At 39.4% G+C, this 19085-nt stretch overlaps 1 protein-coding gene across 3 annotated transcripts in view; it reads right to left on the bottom strand.

The window, feature by feature from the left end:
• Positions 1–17831, bottom strand: part of EDRF1 (erythroid differentiation regulatory factor 1) — a 39974-nt gene extending 22143 nt beyond the window's left edge. For all 3 annotated transcript variants that reach the window (XR_003797081.1, XM_029245752.1, XM_029245753.1), the window contains exons 1-15: positions 17635–17831; positions 16446–16654; positions 14391–14457; positions 13606–13731; positions 12401–12525; positions 12004–12160; positions 8813–8914; positions 8424–8545; positions 7604–7715; positions 5939–6086; positions 5745–5853; positions 5318–5429; positions 3446–3703; positions 1633–1704; positions 1185–1335 (exon numbers count right to left, since the gene is read on the bottom strand). Coding sequence is in view for 2 of the 3 variants with exons in the window: in XM_029245752.1 (XP_029101585.1) it covers positions 1185–1335; positions 1633–1704; positions 3446–3703; positions 5318–5429; positions 5745–5853; positions 5939–6086; positions 7604–7715; positions 8424–8545; positions 8813–8914; positions 12004–12160; positions 12401–12525; positions 13606–13731; positions 14391–14457; positions 16446–16654; positions 17635–17742 (1978 nt within the window). In the remaining variant the exon portion in view is untranslated. The remainder of the gene's footprint in view (positions 1–1184; positions 1336–1632; positions 1705–3445; positions 3704–5317; positions 5430–5744; positions 5854–5938; positions 6087–7603; positions 7716–8423; positions 8546–8812; positions 8915–12003; positions 12161–12400; positions 12526–13605; positions 13732–14390; positions 14458–16445; positions 16655–17634) is intronic.
• Between the last annotated feature and the right edge of the window lie 1254 nt (positions 17832–19085).

The raw sequence follows: 19085 nt of genomic DNA, 5'->3' as shown, positions 1-19085 counted from the left end.
GTGTGTTCGTGTGTGTGTGTGTGTGTGTGTGTGTGTGTGTGTGTGTAAAACCATTAGACACAGCTGATGATGACTGGGGCAGGCTTCAGTTAAGTGCTCACAGGACAGAGTGGTGAGGGAACCAAGTAATTCTGGGGATAGAGGTGAGGACGGAGACCTTAAACAAGAGCAGGATTTTCAACAGCTGAGATGGGGAGGAAGGAGGAGACAGAAAAGGCATTTCAGAGAAGAGAACACCATGAAGGAAGCACAGAGACAGGGGTCTCGAGTGCTGGTGTGGTCCTCCTCATTGTGGGTAGACTCAGGCTGGCACATAGGAAGCACTACATAAATGCTGGGGAAATGAATCCTGCCACGCACGCTGCCCCCCGCCCCCTTATGTTCATGAAGGGAAGACAAGACCTTTTAGAAAGCACTTGATACTATTTTAAACATACAGGCTTTCAAAACACTTTTTAAAATAACTGAAACTGATTTAAAAAACAAAGGGAGCGGGATATGGTTGGAAAAAGAAATACAACTTAGATTAAAATAAATGAGAAATTCAGGACTTTGACTTCAAAGTCCACATGTTCCACATGAAGTGATGTTCTTGAGGAACAAATCAGACCCTTTATAAGTGACTCCTGCAGCTTATCCAAGTGCCGTGAGGAGACAACGGCTACCACTCCTCAGGTGCTCATTATGTGCACTGTTCTAAGCACGTTACATACATTAACTCACTGAATCCGTGTAAGAGCCCTTTAAAGTAGGGACTATTATTGTCTCTACTTTGAGAGAAAACAAGGCTCAAAAAAGTCAAACAACCTGCCCTAGTGAAGCCGAGATCTGAAGCTGTGCGGTTTGGTTCCTAAGTCCTTGTGTTTAAACTCTTGACTGCATCTACTGAAGTGGGGCTTTCTCAGGAGAACCCCACTGCGCTGAAGGCATTAGTTCCTCACAGCAGGTAACAGGAGGAAGCAGGTTCCTTATGTTCTTCTTAGAACTATCTACAAAGGATCGAAATTATCCTGTTTTATTTTATATTTCAAATGAAAGGATATCTTCCCCTACTTTCCATTCACATGATATCCTTTTTCTGAATTCCTTTCAATGAATGCCTTAATTGACCTAAGTCTGCTGTTGAAAAGGCCTACTATATTATTCCGCTGAAAAGGCCTTATTTGCACTTCAATTCAACTTACTTTTGTCCAAAAACAAGGCCATCTGCTTCTCCAGACCCTCAGGACCCCCCCTTGTGGATTCATCTTCATATTTTAGTGGGATTGGGGTGTTGGGGTCAGCAGCAGGGAGGTCACTTTCTTTTTTGATGCTGCTGTCCACAGATTTTAAACCCTTTAAAAGAAGAGAAACATTGACTATATGTGTCACTGAACACCAACTGGAAACTAAATATAAGGCAATATCTGCACTACTAGATACATTTAGGAGAATTTAAATTTTGAAAACAGACTTTAAAAAACTACATTTGACCTGAAAATTAGGAGACATTAATTTTCAACTTATGCTTAAAGGGGGGGAAAATCACAGTAGAATATCATTCAGAATAACATGTAGGCACCAATAAACAAACACTATTTGCATATCAAGTACAAGTTTTACTGAAACGGTGCAGTCTACACTGAAACTTACCTCCAGAACGTAGCTGAGCACAAGTCTACAGCGCTCTTCTGTGTCATGGCAAACTGGAAATGCACAACTGGGCTTCAGAAACAAACATTTAAAATTATTAATATGCACTGATATGACAAATTCCATCTCCTGGGAATTACTAAAACTCTACAAGACAATAATTTTGAAGTTTTCTGTATATTCAGCTTAGTGAGGTATCTGAAATTTTAAGGCTAATGCACTGTTTAATTGCAGAGTAAACTGATATAAGCATCAACAAAAATCTTGCTTAAAAAGATCTTCCAGCATACATGTTGCTTTAAGTACTTAAAATTCAAAAAACAAATTCTATTACAACAAAAAAAGCAAGAATGAGAGTAGTAATGTTTTAAATAAATGTATACCTAATCCGATGGGTGAGCTTGAGTCCTGATCAGCACTAGTTCTTGGTAACACACAGTTAACAATATCATCAATTTAGCAATAAGTTAACAAGTATGGCCAATGGTCTCACTGAATAATTTATATACTTAATTAGAAGGAGAACCAGTTAACAGCCTCCATCTACTAAGTGATATCATGTGTAAGAGCTTCTGCGAGGCATTCCATTTGGAATTTTATGAGGCTGGAATTACCATTCTCGTTATACAGAGAAGTAAACACAGATGTTAAGTAATGTGTTCAAGCACTCAGTGAGCGAGTGCTGAGGCCGGGGCTCTGGAGCCATGCTGTCTGTACTTCAAAAAGTACTGAGATAAGGCAAAGCTACCACGAAAGACATGTTTATATGAATACTATGACTGTATTTCTGAGTGCTTTCAATATTGATAGAAAGTGCTGTCTCTGTAAAAATAAGAAAAAATAAAAAAAATCTGTAAGCATACCATTCTCCAAATGTCATCACATTCTGTTACAATGCAGTTTCCCAAATACAGGTACCTTTTACAATCAATGTTTTTGTTTATAATCAGAAACATTTTTTTACTGTACTGCGGGGTTCAAGCTGCAAGTGCACTAAAATTCAGAAAGACGGTTTATGAGAGACAGAAAAATAGGCAGTGGGGCTAAGGTAAATGAGAGGAGAAATGAAGGAAGAGAAGGTCAGAAGGACAGGCAATGTTTTGGGGTGACACAGAGGTGTCCTCTAAAAACCCATTTGGATATAAAATTTCCACCTGAAAGTTAAACTCAGAGCTCAAATTAAGAGATTATCTATAAATATGACAGGAAATTAATTATAATTTAATTACACTGTCTAGAAAAAGATGGATGGTATGACAGTCAATACAACTGACACCAACAGAAACCAAAAGGGCAGGAAGCTCTTAGGGTCTTTCGGGCTGTGACCAGAGAAGAGACATGTCCAATCCAGCTGACATGGCCACAGTCACTGAAAAGCACCATCCTGTAGCACAGGGACAATGTGCCAGATCTCTCCACATATGGATCAATAATCAGCCACCCATGTGCTCTGATTCTACGTGCACCAAGCAACCTATACATTCAGTCTCCCAGCAACACAGCAACCGGGAAGAAGTACCATGGTGAGCAGCCAGGGCTGCACACTGGTCACTGGAAAGGAAAATCTCCCACATAAAAATTAACATATTGATGTGGTTTACACATCAGCCCACCATAGGTCTGCATGTGGATCAGTTACCCTGGGACAACTATAAAACCAAGTTTCAGAATTCACAGAGCTAATGATTATTAGACCCTAGACCATAAAAGATTTACTGAAGTAATGCCATCTTTTGAGATGCTAACTGTATTCAATTAACAATTGTTTGTTTTTCCATTGATGAAATTTTAATACAAATTTCAATATGCTTACTCTGATTTGATGAATGGATTTGTACTTTTCTGGAACTGACAATTCTCCAACAGACTTAATTATAGCTACTGCTTTGTTATCATCTGATGGATCAGAACAGGTGCTGTAGGATCCGTTTTCATCGCTGTCTGGCATCTCCTCCTCCTCTTCACTATAACTTTCATCAGAATTCTCATTTAATGGAGATTCTGAACTTTCTTTTTTAGGTTCATCCAATTGGAAGAGTTCTGAAAGCATGTAATTGGCTGAAGCAATAATCTTATAAAAAGAAAAAAAATATAAGTAACTCATCAAAATTGAGCATTCTAAAGTGGAATGAATTTTACTACTGTACTAACAAATTTTAAGAGACCTGCAGACAGGCTGTTTCCACCACAGACTGTTAATACACACTGAAATGTTCCTGTTTCAAAGTACCAATACTCTGAATGTACTCTGTAAAATCCTCATGGGTTGATATGTTTATTTCCTAAAATTATTCCATTCCCAGCCCTCTCTCTTAAGAAAAAGTGGCAAATGTATTTCACTGGAGACAAGTTTTCACGTATAAAGTGTCATAACTAAAATGTTAGCAACACATCACTCCGTATCAACCAAGAAACCAGAATTTCTCTTTACAAGCTATGAACTTATTAGTTTATCTTTAATAGGCAACTAATATTTACTATATGACCTATGGTTCCAGGGGGAAAACCTCCACTAGCTTAATGAGGGAAAAGTCCAGAAAATCTGGTTTCTCTTAAAATTAGCACTTATGTATTAGCATTTATTCTACTCTACTGTTTTAAGTAATTCTTAGTCTCAGACATGCAATAGTCTTAACACTATTTTTAACTTATTAACCACCATCACCTTAATCAGCAATTAGACATTTAAGCCAGAAATTGCTTTGCCATTTTTCTTCAAAAACAGTTTATCTTGGTTTGGTCTCTAGGATAATCTTTATCTCCAAACTGCACGTGGCCACAATTAAAAGGAACTTGGATCTTTAAAAAAAAAAAATCACAGATACTACATATCTCTTCTGATTTAAACAGGACACAACTATCCTTACACTGAAACATACAGTTGTCAAATTCAGACACCTGAGGGTAATAAGGGTGGTGTAAAACCATGGGCACAGAACTGAGGTTGTTTTAAGAGATGCTTTTATATACTGAGGTACAGGATGTGGACCTTATTCATACTGACATTCATGTAAATGGATCTTTCAAGAGACTATATAGTTTTCCACCTTTTAACAATGATAATACAAAGGAAAAACAGCACTACTTTATTAAAATTGTGTGAATTGTAAATTTATAGAACAGTGCTATCCAAGAGAAATGTGAGCCAGACACAAAATTTAAAATTTTCTAGTGGCTACATTAAAAAAAGTAAAAACTGGTTGAAATCAATTTTTTCTTTTTTTTTTTTTTTTTTTGCGGTACGTGGGCCTCACTGTTGTGGCCTCTCCCGTTGCGGAGCACAGGCTCTGGACGTGCAGGCCCAGCCGCTCTGCGGCATGTGGGATCTTCCCGGACCAGGGCACGAACCCGCATCGGCAGGTGGACTCTCAACCACTGTGCCACCAGGGAAGCCCGAAATCAATTTTTAATATTACACTTGATTCAATAAACAAAATATTTCATCATGTAATGTGTACACACATGCGCACACACACTCTTCAAGATTCAGTGTGTATTCTACATTGAAAGCACATCTCGATTCAGATGAAGCACATTTTAGTGCTCAAGAGCCACACGTGGTACCTGGCTACCAAACTGGATCCATTGGGCAGCTGCAGACTATGAATTAGGCGGCTTTAATGTCTAGGCAACAATTCTCTATCGGAATGCCAGAATTCTTTTAGAGAGCATATGTTAATCTTACTTGAGGATGCCTGCTTTTGTCCAGCAATTTAACACAATTCAGAAGCAGGGTTCTAACAGTCCCATAGTGTTTCTTATTTTGATTCTTCTTCATCATCATGTTGCAAGCAACCCTAAAAGAAGTTCATATCAAATTTACTCCCCATTCATCGTTCTCTACATGACTCAAGTCTAGGCATGCTCTTCTTTCCTTCCAGTGGAATAAGGGCCATAAGAAACAACCAAATGTTGTGTTTTATATACCTGCCCTCCCCCTTCCCCATTTATTTTGGAACAGTATATAGGTGTATATATACATACATACATACACTTTTTTTAAACTATGAAAATCTAAAAGGTATGTAAAACCTTGGCGTAGATTATGTGGCTATACACTTAAAAATTGTAAGTAAGGCTAATTCTTCATCTTAACTTCTTAAAGCACTCACTTATATAAGAGAATAGCCACTGGCATTGTGAACGGATTTTGGTATTTGTCTTCAGTTTCTTCACAAAGAGTAGTGAGATCATAGAGCTTCACTATATCACTGCCACTTGCTGGGAAAAAAACAAAAAAAACAAATAAACCTCACTTTACAGTTGCCACTCAAATCAATTACTATTCATTCAAGAATTAGCTTACCTTTAAATAGCCAATAGGTATGTCCTTCTTTGGTACAATTAGATTTCAAAAATGATAAAATATTCTGTGCAATATCTTTTATGACTTTAGTAGAAAAATTAGAGTTTTCCAAATTGGGAATCTCTTCTGTCTTTATCATTTCATACTTCTGTAAAACAGATAGAAGATAGTTTAAGAGAAAACCTACACAGCAACACTTCTCTTATGAAAAAGCGACCAAACATACGAATCCGGCAACTAGAGACCTACGCAGCATGAGAGTTTAAGGCACTGGTTTTTGGTCTTTTTTCTGCCCTGATACTCCAAAGAAATCTGACCCATCCCTGCCAGCAATGTGGTGGTTTACTACAGGAATAATTCTCAAGGGGGAGTCATCACCAGATTTTGAACCACACACTTAGGCAGGATCTCATTTCTGTCCTAACCATGGAACAAGTCACACTGTACACTTTCTTCTATTCTACCCTAATGGTTTTCCACTGGGAAGGTGGTAAATGAAGGCAGACTTTGCCCAGTAAACTTTCTCAAAATATGTATTTCTGGCTTTTTCTTTCCCCTGACACTATAGTCATCTGGGCAGTGTCTCCAGTATATCCTCTTTTCCCCTTGAGCTATGGAGTCTATTCCTTTACAGAAATGGAGCATGGCGTGTGGAGGCAACAGTAAGAGTAAAGGCTGCAAGGCTATTACTATCACGATTTTTTTTTTTTTTTCGGTATGCGGGCCTCTCACTGCTGTGGCCTCTCCCATTGCGGAGCACAGGCTCCGGATGCGCAGGCTCAGCGGCCATGGCTCACGGGCCCAGCCGCTCTGCAGCACGTGGGATCTTCCCAGACCGGGGCACGAACCCGTGTCCCCTGCATCGGCAGGCGGACTCTCAACCACTGCGCCACCAGGGAAGACCACTATCAAGATTTTTAAAGCGCCTCCGTAGCTTTAGCTTGTCTTCTGCTTACACTTCCCTAAAGGCCACTTACCGTATTTTCTGAAGTACTCTAAGACTAGAAACTACATATCAGTTGGAAAATAGACCAGATCAAAACAGAAGTGATCTCACCCTTCTCTGATCATCCAGACTCCTGTGTGCACTACACTGTGAATCCTTCACCCACTGTCTCCAATTTTTCTCTTTGCACATTCTTATTTCCCATTAGGTTAAACCGTTCTGAGTAGTGACCAAACCTTATTGTTTTTCCTCCAACATTTCTGATGGGGACAAAGTCCCTCATAAATAGAATATGCTCAATAACAATTTGCTATATAAACTATTTACTTTTATGCAATGCTGGGGCCTTTCCTTAAAACTTTGCATAAACTGAGTAGGTATTTGTATACTGAATAAACACCTCTACTGTTAGGACACTTTCAGGTAATTACTGTGGGTTCCTGGCATTAAAATTACAGTTCTCTGGCTACAAATATAGATTTTAGTACTGTATTATGACCTGCCCACAAATTACCTGTAAAATTAGACTCCTATAACATCTAGAATTCTGATATCACCAACTCAAATGTGAAAATACTCAAATTTGAGTTTATCCATAGTTATCTTCCTTGCCAAAATACACCTTAGTATTTAACAGTCTTAAAAACTTTAGTGAGGTACTTTCTGCTCCAATCTGTATTTGACAGATTATTTTAAAAGTCACACTGTATCTATCTTACCTGTACAATTCCATTTACATGAAAACACATGACAAGCTCTGGTACATTGCATATCAAGTTGTCCAACCAATAGTCGATTCCAGTTAGCACATTAATTGGTTTGTTGTTGTCCCTAAAAATACACATTTCTAGTGTTATTTGATTTAATTAAGCTGTTCCATAATCAATCACCTGAGACTTATTTCCCCCATTAAAATATTTTAATCTATTCTCCCTAGTTGGAGAATGCCATTTATGCTTTCTCTTCTGATGAGACACGCACATGTAGCTTATGTGGTGTGTTGTACTTAACATCCTTCCACAAGCTTTTCTTGGACTTCTAATGGGTGTCCATCAGAGTTTTCAGTAAGAATAGGAGGAACTATGACAGCGGATGACGGGGAGCCTACTGCACGCTCTTCACACAACCTGAAGTGAAAGACTGACCAGCATGCATCATAGTGCCCAAGTCAGAATTCACATGGACTAGCATGAACACATACACCTGGAACATTAAAAAAAATGCTCACAATTAGTTAACAGAAAGCTGGTAGACCATCTCCTTGACTAGTTATATAAACTACATTATATTCTCACTAGTTGTAGATTCAGACTTAAGACTAGGTCAGCACAGCAGATCTCTGACTCCACTCACTGAGGACTAGAATGAAAAGCCAGCCAGAGGGCTTTCAGCATTTGCTGAAACACTCCTTCCTTACTGCAGCCATTTCAACTGGTGGGGCAAGAAGGGAAGTGAAAACAACTAGAAAAGGCAACGATGCTGGAATGGAGAGGCGAAAGCAGACGGAAGGCTGATCTAAAGGGACACGAGCCTGGTTACCTGAGGCGCAGGCTGACTGCTGGGTATCTGCCTCCTCCAAATATAGGCATGTTGGAGCCAACCAGCATATGTATGTCTTCAAACGTCCATAAAATATTCCGAGCAAAATCATTTTTAAGACCCTGTGATTTAAAATCAAATAGAAAGATTATATAATAAACAGGAGATCAGTAATCTCCCCCCATGATCCACAGAAAGACTAGAAAGAGGAAAAGACAAGGGAGACAAGGTAAATTAAAGCCACAGAGCTATAAGATCACAGAGATGCTTAGAAAGAGATTCAGGATCAAGTGGATTTCTTCCCCTATGAATCCAATTTAGACTAGTTTTTAAATGACGAAGTAGACTGGGGATTAGGTGTCTCACCTTGGACACCACGAAAAGCATACCTGACTGTTCTCCCCGTCATTGAATAAAGTAGTCAGGTTTTGTTCTTTAGGTGCTGAGGCCACATGCCCCACTATGTATGAGGGTTCAAGAGGCTCACCTCCCTGTGAAAAGTGCAAGGATAAGGAGTGATTCTGCTGCCGTAATTACTTTAAAATGGCCTACTGTTAAAGAGTATCACCTAAACATTCAAAGAATACACATCAAATCTACTCTTGTAAATCAGGGCTAATACAAATCATTAACTCTCATCACTGGGTGACATACTTGAGCTCCTAATTATTGGTTACTATAATAAGCTAATCACATTTAGATCTTATTCAAATAACAATGAAAGATTATTTTAAGCTTTCCAAGCTTTTTTTCCTCTTTTTTTGGGTGAATCAGAATAGCACTGCTCTTTCAGCATACCCCATCCCTACTGGATTAAAAAATTCCTAAGAAACCTCAGCCATATTTTTGAGACACTGGTCATCAGAACAGCCTCCAGTTTCACATTTCCTAGTGTGTGTTTCACGGAAGTCTAGTCCCTGGGTGAAAAATTTCTGGAGTCAGGTTTGAAAAACACTGCTTACCAACGATTTGCTTTTGGAGAGTAACAATTCTTATTACCATTAAAAAGCCCCTAAGAGGTCCTGCACTGGAAAAACCTACTTCGCCTCTGTATAATCCAATGTTCTCACATGTATTTGATCTCATAACACTTTCTTATTATTATTAGATTCTGTGGAATATATTTTGAAAACACATAGGAAGAGGAATCTTTGACATGGGTAAACAAAGTCCACCACTCAACTTTCCAACCATAAGGGCAGTTGCCATTAAAAAAATTACTTTAGGGCTTCCCTGGTGGCGCAGTGGTTGAGAGTCCGCCTGCTAATGCAGGGGACGCTGGTTCGTGCCCCGGTCCGAGAAGATCCCACATGCCGCGGAGCGGCTGGGTCCGTGAGCCATGGCCGCTGAGCCTGCGCGTCCGGAGCCTGTGCTCCGCAACGGGAGAGGCCACGACAGTGAGAGGCCCGCGTACCGCAAAAAAAAAAAAAAAAAAAAATTACTTTAAACCTTTAAGAAACATTACTTTAAACCAAGATGAGCATGCATATGTGCATGCACATGTGAGCATGTGTGTGCATTGCTTATTCCTATGTGTGTGCTAACAGGCCTAGCACCTGCCTGCAAAGTACGCATAACTGCAAGCATGGGGGGGAATCTCCAGTGCTTCTGCTATGTCTTGTCTTCTTTTCAAAGGGTCCTTAAAGGATTTCAAACATTTATTATATTGTTTATTTACACAGACAAGTTATCAACCCCCCAAACTGTATTTGCCAGGTGGCTGTTTAGTGGGAGTTTGGGCTCTAGTTTATAATGTCCTCAGTAAAGGTTTGGCTCACGGCCATACCACAGAGACCTACTTAAGCTCTATTAATGCTTAACACAGGCCTGAAACTAGCCGTTTTAGTGTTGGGAGCAAGAATTCATGAGGTGATAGCTTACGAACAAAAATGCATCTCTAAATGTTGAAATTTAAAGATTTATATATGTTATAAAAAGTATTCTGTAAAAGATTATTTTTAGGCAGGGTAGCTCTACTTAGGAATATGCCATTGCTAAGACAACCCAACTGCTTACAGGGCCCTTCTAAACGTGTGGGATACATGGGCACACTGGAGTAATGCTGTGAGAACAGGCCTCTGAAGTCAGAAATATCAGGGTTTAAACCCTAGCTGGAACTTCATCAGCTCTGTGGCCACAGACAAACATCTACTTTTTATGAGCTTTATCTACTTATTTGTAAAATGATACCATCAACACAATACATATGCAGCTCCAAGGATGAAACAAATTTATACGCCACACGTGGAGTAAAGTACATGGCCTAAGAGGCATTAAGTAGGTTCCAGTTCCCTTCCTCCACATGCAGGTCTGCACATTCTCAAAAGCCTCCAAGGCTTTTCACAGTAACCCTTAAAGGACAGACGATAACACTCATAAAGGAGGAAATGGGTGGTAGAAGACTAGTATTTCTATTATGTGGTCTTTTTATAATGTGTTTTGAAGTCAAGGAATACTAAGTAATTTTTTAGAAACTCCTTTAGTGAAGTATAATCACATATAGGAAAGTACATAAAACAAATAATACAGAATATAGTATAATGACTAGTTAGAAAGCAAATTACCTATGTAACCACTACCCAAGTCATGACATGGGACCCTCCTAGCACCCAGCACCCATGTCCCTTCTCATTTATGTAACATACCCACCTCCTACAGTTATCACTATATGGACTTGCATGGTAATTACTCCCTTCCTTTTCCTTACAGTTTTCCCAACTTTGGAAAAAATTTAAGGTCACTACAGTTTAACGAGGCATCTCTATCTGAAAACCTACTAAAACTAAAATCAAGTTAAAGCTATTTGTCCCCTATAACCTTATAAGTTGTGAGGACAGATAGTACCTGGACAAATGCTGAATGTGCAACGTGTGAGAATACACAGCGAGAGGAAAAACACAATTTACCAAGTTAAAGATCTTATTTTTACCTTCCTCAAGCTTGTCAATATATTTTCCTAAAAATAAACATGCACAATTTACATCTATGGAGTTACTTTATTCTTTGATAGACACAATAAGGACAAAAACAAATGAACAATAAGAACCAAGAACATAAGAGACAAAAGAGGTAACAGTCTACTCTCTCTTCCTTTCTAAAAGCTTTATAACATTAATGTAGGTTAAGTCTTAGCAACTTCATCTAGAAAATCTGCAGGGCTATTTCAGGCCTAACAATCTGACTAAAAGTTAAGGTAGAAGATCAGTATTTAAATTACAAACAGGCCTGTGAGTCTCAATATCTGATAGGTATTTAATATTTCTACAGTTTAAATATACTGTATCTCCTTATGACTTTAAGGAGATAATCAGTATCGATAAACATATTGATAAGCTATCTTAAATGTAGTAAAAAACTTTTAAATGTTTTTGAATTATTTCTTAAAAAACATCAGATCTAGCCATTCATGATATCCCTTGTAAATTCCATATTGAAAAACTAAAGAAAATACTTATTGTAACTGTGAAGACATAAATTGATGGAATATTTTTCACTCCGGTTCGTCTATTTTTATTAACAGAATAATAGATTTTGTCTCCTTAAATGAGTTTGCTGAATTAGCACCTAAGTACTAACTAACCTGACTGGAAGCACTGGGGTCTTCAGAGACTGAAGAAGGCATTTCAAAGGGGGCAGGCCAAGAAGCCCCATCCGAATCGTTTGTCTGATCTGCGCTGGACGATTTCTGCTGTTTTGCAGTAGATGGGACAGGCTGAGCAGCTCCATCACCATTGATACTGGCCAAATCAGAAAGAAAAAATACCACACTGTTACTAAGTTAACTTTGTGTAACAGGCCACCGGTTTTTAAAAACCAGATTCTATAATCAAGCACAAATCTCGTTAAAAAAGCAATATAGGGCAAATGTCAACAATAATAGCGGCAAAACTTAAATTACTTTTGCTGGCTTCAAATTAGGTTTTAGATCAGAATTTCATTTTTCCTCTTAAGATAAAAATAAACAAGTAGCCAAGTACCTGTAATATAAAAACTTCGAAAGAATAGCCTTCTGATACCAGTGTTCTTTGCTTTTTTTCTTCCTCTGCCACTTCTGATCAATAAGTCTTTGATAAAACTCTTTTAACCACGTCCAATCACCAGTCTGAATAACATAAGAAATTGATAAATAGAACAAACATAAGAAATTGATAAATTAACCAAGCTTGCAGTCAAAACAATTCCTTACCTATTGCCCTCTTATAGGAAATACTTTTTATTTTCTAATTCCACTTCATAAACCTACACTCGTAAAACATTTACCTTTCTAGACTCAGTCCCTATCAACTCTTTTAGGAAATCTCCCTGTCCTCCTCCTCTCTTTAAGCCAGACAAGGAGAGGTGACTCTCTCTATAGCATGTTCTTCAGTGCCTGGAATCAGTCCCACTATGCACACTGCATTAAAATTATCTGTGTGTTTATAACCCCCAAATTATAAGCTGTTAGGAAGCAAGGACTGTGATTCTCAAGATCCTGCCCAGTGGCTAACATATACAGACTGTACTGAACTGTGGTCTTTTCAAATGGAAAAACATTTATTTTAAATGTCAATTTAAATCACTGTAACTCATTTTCCTATATCAAAGCACTGCAGGAATATTCTTTAAAGAGTAGACTATGGGAGTGGCAAGACCATGAACTATTTATAATGACAAGGTAAATACAGAAGTACAGAGTAAGCTTTCAGAAACTGCAATATTATTACTATACTTCACAAAATAATGGGGGGAATAGTCATTTACCACATACAGTTTGAGAAGCTCTACTTTAAGAGAACCAATTAATTCTAATATAACTATATATTCATAGGAATAATTTTTTAAACATTTTTCACATTTCCTGGCAGCCATGTTTCATGAAAATGTCTTTAATGGAGACATCAAAGGATTTTTCAAAAATTTAACCAGTCCCTGAAATTTCAGATTTTTTCACAACTTTCTTCATTCACTTCACCCTTCTCCTTGCAAGAATCCTGGCTGTTGGTTTCAATGAAGTAAGTTTCTTCACCATTCTCTTTTCTATTTTTTCTTTATTAAAGCTTTTTTATCTTCAGTGAACCTTTTCACTTCTTGGTTGAAGTACTCAACCACATTTCCACTTTGGCCTTTCTTTGAAACAAAATCACATTTCTAGTTCCCTTAAGTTGTTAAAATAGTGCTTTTCTTGTTATTTTTCAAGTATTACCTGAGATGATCTCATAAAGAGTTCTTGAATATCTAACTCGTCTAATAAGAGAGTCCTTCCTATGCGGTGCACTGCCATGCTCACGTGCGATTTGCTGTAGGGAATCTTCAGAAGCTTTTTTATGTTCTTGAAAAAAATCAAGAGGAAAAAACAATTTAGAAAGACCTTTGTAGTGTGATCTGGAATCTTTCAAATTTTAACTTCACTCAACTTTAAAGCATAATAAACCTTATTTCCTTAAGATCATACAAACTGTATTTTACACAAACAGCTACCTATATACACATAGAAGACAGAGCTTTAGAACCAGAATCACCTACATTTTACCAGTCACCCTGTGTTAATGTAAATGACAGTCAAAGATTTATTTGTACACGATGGAATTTCATGAAGTATGTACAGGTCACACTATTGCACTGACCCAGGCTTTTAGCATCTCAGATAAACTTGGCCAACCAAGGATCAACAGATTTTACCAAAAGTATCACATCTAATTCTCAACTAGTAACATTACATAACCCAACATTATAAGTGCTATCATCAAAACTGCTATCATTAAAACACAACCATCAATACGAATATTAATTACCACTGCTACTATTTGGGGGGTTGCTCCCTCCTCTTTGAGGAAAGATGCAGTGAACAGTGTTACTTTAATAAAAAAGGTATTCAATAATCAGCTAGTTGTAGCTTATTTCATCACTAATTTTTCAAGACTGCAGACAAAGCAGGCTATAAATCCCCAGCACAAACATCCCAACTACATTTGCAATAAGAACACTTACTTCAGAGTCAGAGACAACATCCACATCGTTTCCCACTGAATCAATAAAGTCGTATGCCATCCCAAAGCTGAAGGAGAAAACAAAGGCCACAAAAATCACGTTCAGGGTGGTGCAGGTATTGTTTATAATAGAATACTATATTTCATCGCTTCTTGGATACACATTTTTCACATTCTAACACCTCCGAAATCAGTATGCCTATCACCATTACAGTTGGCTAGTTTTTCCTTCTCAATGGTACATAAAATAATGGGGTCACTTAACAGACATAGAAAACAGACTTGTGGTTCCCATGGGGGAGGGAAGTGGAGGAGGAATAGATTGGGAGTTTGGGATTAGCAGATGCAACCTATTATACATAGAATGGATAAACAACAAGATCCTACTGTAGAGCACAGGAACTAAATCAATATCCTGTGATAAACCACAATGAAAAAGAATATGTACATATGTGTGTGTACGTGTGTGTGTGTGTGTGTGTATAACTGAATCACTCTGCTGTACACCAGAAACTAAAATAACATTGTAAATCAACTATAGTTCAAGAAAAAATAAATTTAAAAAAATTAAAATAATGGGGTGACTTAAAAATCAATGGCATCTTGGATTTGATAAAAGATAGTAATAACAGAATAGTAATAGAAGCAATTAATAGTAAATATTTAGAATAAAAACAATTAACAATTATTTTTATTTTTGTAGTCATGAAGTCTAAAAAATATCCAATAGAAAACAGTCAGAGTTATTATTATTTTTAGGTGGGGAGATGAGAAAAAGAGCAACAGAAACATTTATCAGAATTTTAGTCTCTGGGATTATGTTCCCAGTGATATACACTACTACCCTTTTAAAAAATATATGAGAAAAAAATGCACATGAAACCAATTCAACCAGTAGGAGAAAAAACAGCTAACTGAGCACCCAACTTGTGCCAGGTACCACATGAGGCACATCTATAATCTGCAAGCCCGAAAGGCAGCCGATGTCACCATTTTTCAGTTTGTAGGAGGCAGAGAGTCAAGATACTTATTTAGGACTGCCTCACTTCAAAGCATGCTGACGATTTACCATGTGGTCTAGGCAAGTTACTTAACCTTTCCAAGCTTCAGTTTTCCACAGGAAAGTTAGTTAACAGTACCAAACTCAAAGGGTTGTTGTGAGAATGAAATGAGATAAACATATAAAGTACTCAGCACAGTGTCTGTACACAGTCAATATAATTATCATTTAAATCACTTTATAACATTTAATTCTGTTGACCTACAATTTATTAAGCCATTCTTCTAAAAGAAGATATGCAGACTTAGCAATTTCTTTTTTGCTAGTATAAATAGTGCTACAAACAAGCAACATTTTACAAATATAACTTTTACCTTCTGAGACATTAGGATAATTTCCAAACTACTGGCACATAAGGTACTAATGTATTTATGGCTCTTGCTATATGTTATGCAGAAATATTTTAGGTTCAATCGCTGAGAGGAAAAAAGAGAACCCCATACATTAAACGGTCTACAAGAATATGGACATCATTACATTTTTCTCTGTAAGACCCAGGTCACTCTCTCAACTTCAAATACTACCACCAAGTGTCAAAGTCAAGAGTGTACATCACTCGACATGCTGTGTTTCTACATCACTGCTTTTTCAGCCCAGACAACCCACCACCATTTAATGAAAAATTCCACAAGACAGGTTAGGCAGTGTTAAGGGCTTTCCTCATCACGTGCCACCCTGATTCTCTGCGTTCACATATTCAAAAGGTATGTAAATTGGCTAAAATTAAAATAGCTGATGGAATTTTAGTGGTCAAAACTCATCGTTGTTAATAACATGATGCAGACTTGAAAGAAGCATATGCGATTGATATCTTCATATTTTAACAGAGTCCTATTATCAGGGGGATAAAGGACATTGAAAGTCAAATATAATCTTTTACCAAAGCGAAATCTTGGCACGTTGATGAGCATTACAAATTAAACTGAACAGCGAGTATTAAGAGTTTTAAGGTGGAGGGTTGAGGGGCTGGTAAAAATGCCATCAGTTAATATTTACCTTGAAAATGGCTTGCTTTTCCTACTGTTGCCAAGAATGGTAGTTCCTGCTGGTCCTAGTTTGGCACTCTCTCGTAACCAGTTGGCAGGTGGGAGTTTCAAGTCTGTTTTCTCTTGGAGGCGTGCAAATGCTGTCCGAGGAGGGGCAGAAGAGTATTTCACCACAGCTCGGCTCTTCACTTCATTGCCTCCAAGAAATAAAGCTGATCCCTGATTAAAACATTAAATGAAATTTTAATATACACTACTAGGAATAAAAATACCCCACCTTAATAATAATAAAAACCCTACCACATCAGGCTTACAAGAACATATACTACATGTTACTAACAGCAGTTAATAAATGTGAGCGTAAATGTGTACCATTTACTTAGCTCTTTTTCACATAATTTCAAAGAAAAAAAGATGAGTCAAGGAGTGTGATGGGTACGGTTATTAGCTAGGAAACAGGCCAACCGAACTATCTTTTAAAACATTCATAAAAAAGTGTAGAAGCAGAAACCAAGGAGTCAAGAGTAGCACGTTAACTAAATGCAAAATTTAATAAAACCTCTGTTCAATACTAAAGATGTATTTCAATGTCAATAACATACATCATTTAGAAAGTAGTTTGTGGTGAGATATCTGGGCCTCTTTTGTTTTTAAGTAAGCGTTTAGCAACTGGTCAGTTTACGACGCAAATACTCTGAATGTCTAACTTCATAGCAAGTCCCTGGGGGGTGCGCACAGATTTCACTTGCACATCCCCAAGAAAGCTCAGGGTCTAAGTTAACTCTTCCAACCTCCCTTCACGTAGCCCCGCTTCGGCCTGGCAAACACTTTGCGCCCTTCTAACATTAATTAGCTCAGTGCCATCTCGGTGAGCTTGCTCTCTTCTCCCTTCAGCTCTGCAAGGCTGTGCCGACTTGGGAACCACATATTTACACGTACGCTTCTTGAGAGCGGAGGTCGTGTCTAACTCACCTGTCGGTTATCTTCGACTGGGAAGCCAGGACTGCTTTTGATACGAATGATCTGCAAGTAAATGCCTGAGTACACCGACAGGCACACGGACTTCCACTCCGTTTGGGGGGCCGTCGGGGAGGCGTGGAGAAGGCGCCAGAAGCCGCCGGGAACCGTGACATCCCTCCCGGGCCGAGCGGGCCCGCAGCCCACGGAGCCCTGCAGGTCCCGCCCCACCGCGGACTCACCTGTGCAGAAGGTTCCTCGGACTCTCCTTGGGACAAGAGGCTGAGCCCTCCCCGAGCAGCGGTCCCGGCCGGCGGAGCCTCGGTCCCGGCCTCCTTAGAGTCCCCCATCACCTCGGTCCAGGTGAGGCGAGGTGAGGCGACGCGAGTCTCGACCCGAGAAGCCGTAACAAGTTGCCGGGCCCAGGGTCGCTGCTGGCCAGCAGAGCAGGCGCCAGATACACCCCGCACTTCCGGCCTCTGACAGGAAGAACTGGAGCGAACGCGTTCAAATCTCGCGATTTTTGCTCCAGAGGCCCGGCCCCGCCTCCCCCGGTAGATACCAGCTTCGCGGCGGGGGCGGGAACTGTCGTGCGCTGATGTCTGCCAGAGTTTCTGCGGGAAACTACTTCTCGCGTTATCTGACTCCCAGGCTCCACCCCTTGCACGCCGGTCTTTGTTGGCCAACAGTCCGCGGGACTTGGGCTTTGGGCGGAGTCAAAGTCGCAGAGGTCGTCTCTGCGTGGGCGGGGAAGAGCGACCGTAGTTGTAACCAGCGGATACCGTTACGTAAAGTAGTGAAGTGTCAGCGCTCTTCCCGCCACAGTTTTCAGTGCCCCCTCGGTTTGCAGTCGGGCTCGCAGGCCCAGGAAGGGAAAGACATGCCCAGGTGAGGGGCCGTCCAGACTCAAGCCAGCCCGGCCTCGGCGTACTGTCCGCTCATCGCAGTGCGTGTATGGGCCTCGCGGTCCCGAGTGTAGGAGCGGCGGGGCTCCGCGGGGAGAGGAGGCCCTCCGCCTTTGCTGAAGGGATGGATTTCAGAGGAGACGGCACCGCCAGAGGTGCAGAGTTTGCTGTTTAGTGACGCCTGGAGCATCTACGGAGAGCCCCTTATTTGTCGGGCCCCAGGGAACTAGCAAAGGGCATTCCGGTGGTCCAGGGACTTCTCGAGCATTAAAGGGCTCAGGAAACACCTGGGGATCTAGTTGACATGCAGATTTTGATTCAGTTGGTCTGAGGGGGGCCTGAGATTCTACATCTCTACCAGACCCCCAGGAGATGATGCCAGTGCTTTGAGTAGCAAAGAGGTAGAGAAATAGCCAAGTTCCGTTTAAAGCTTCGAAGGTGCTCGGCTCTCTTATCCTCTGAGCCGAAACCCAGTATCGTATCGTTACATGCAGCCACAGCCTTCATAAAACTGTTTTGTTTTGCAGTAAAATATTGAAAGTTTCTTGAAAAATTAGTTTTGCCTTTGCAATTACTTGGCTATCGCAATTTGTAATTTACATCAGGTGCTGATAATACACTGATTATCTGCAGATTTAGAAGTCCTTGTAACTGTTAACAAACTCAATTTACAAATTGTTTTCAATTGTAACAAAACATTTTTATGATTTATATTTAACAGTGAATTTAATATCAGTATATTTTGTAGAACTTAAATCAACATGTATTGGTTTTGATATCTATAATTT

Source organism: Monodon monoceros, unplaced genomic scaffold (assembly GCF_005190385.1).
Source record: "Monodon monoceros isolate NGI ecotype Baffin Bay Population unplaced genomic scaffold, NGI_Narwhal_1 Super_Scaffold_4, whole genome shotgun sequence".
NCBI lineage: Eukaryota > Metazoa > Chordata > Mammalia > Artiodactyla > Monodontidae > Monodon > Monodon monoceros.
The sequence above is the reverse complement of the archived record's forward strand: the minus strand, read 5'-3'. Positions and strand labels throughout refer to the sequence as shown.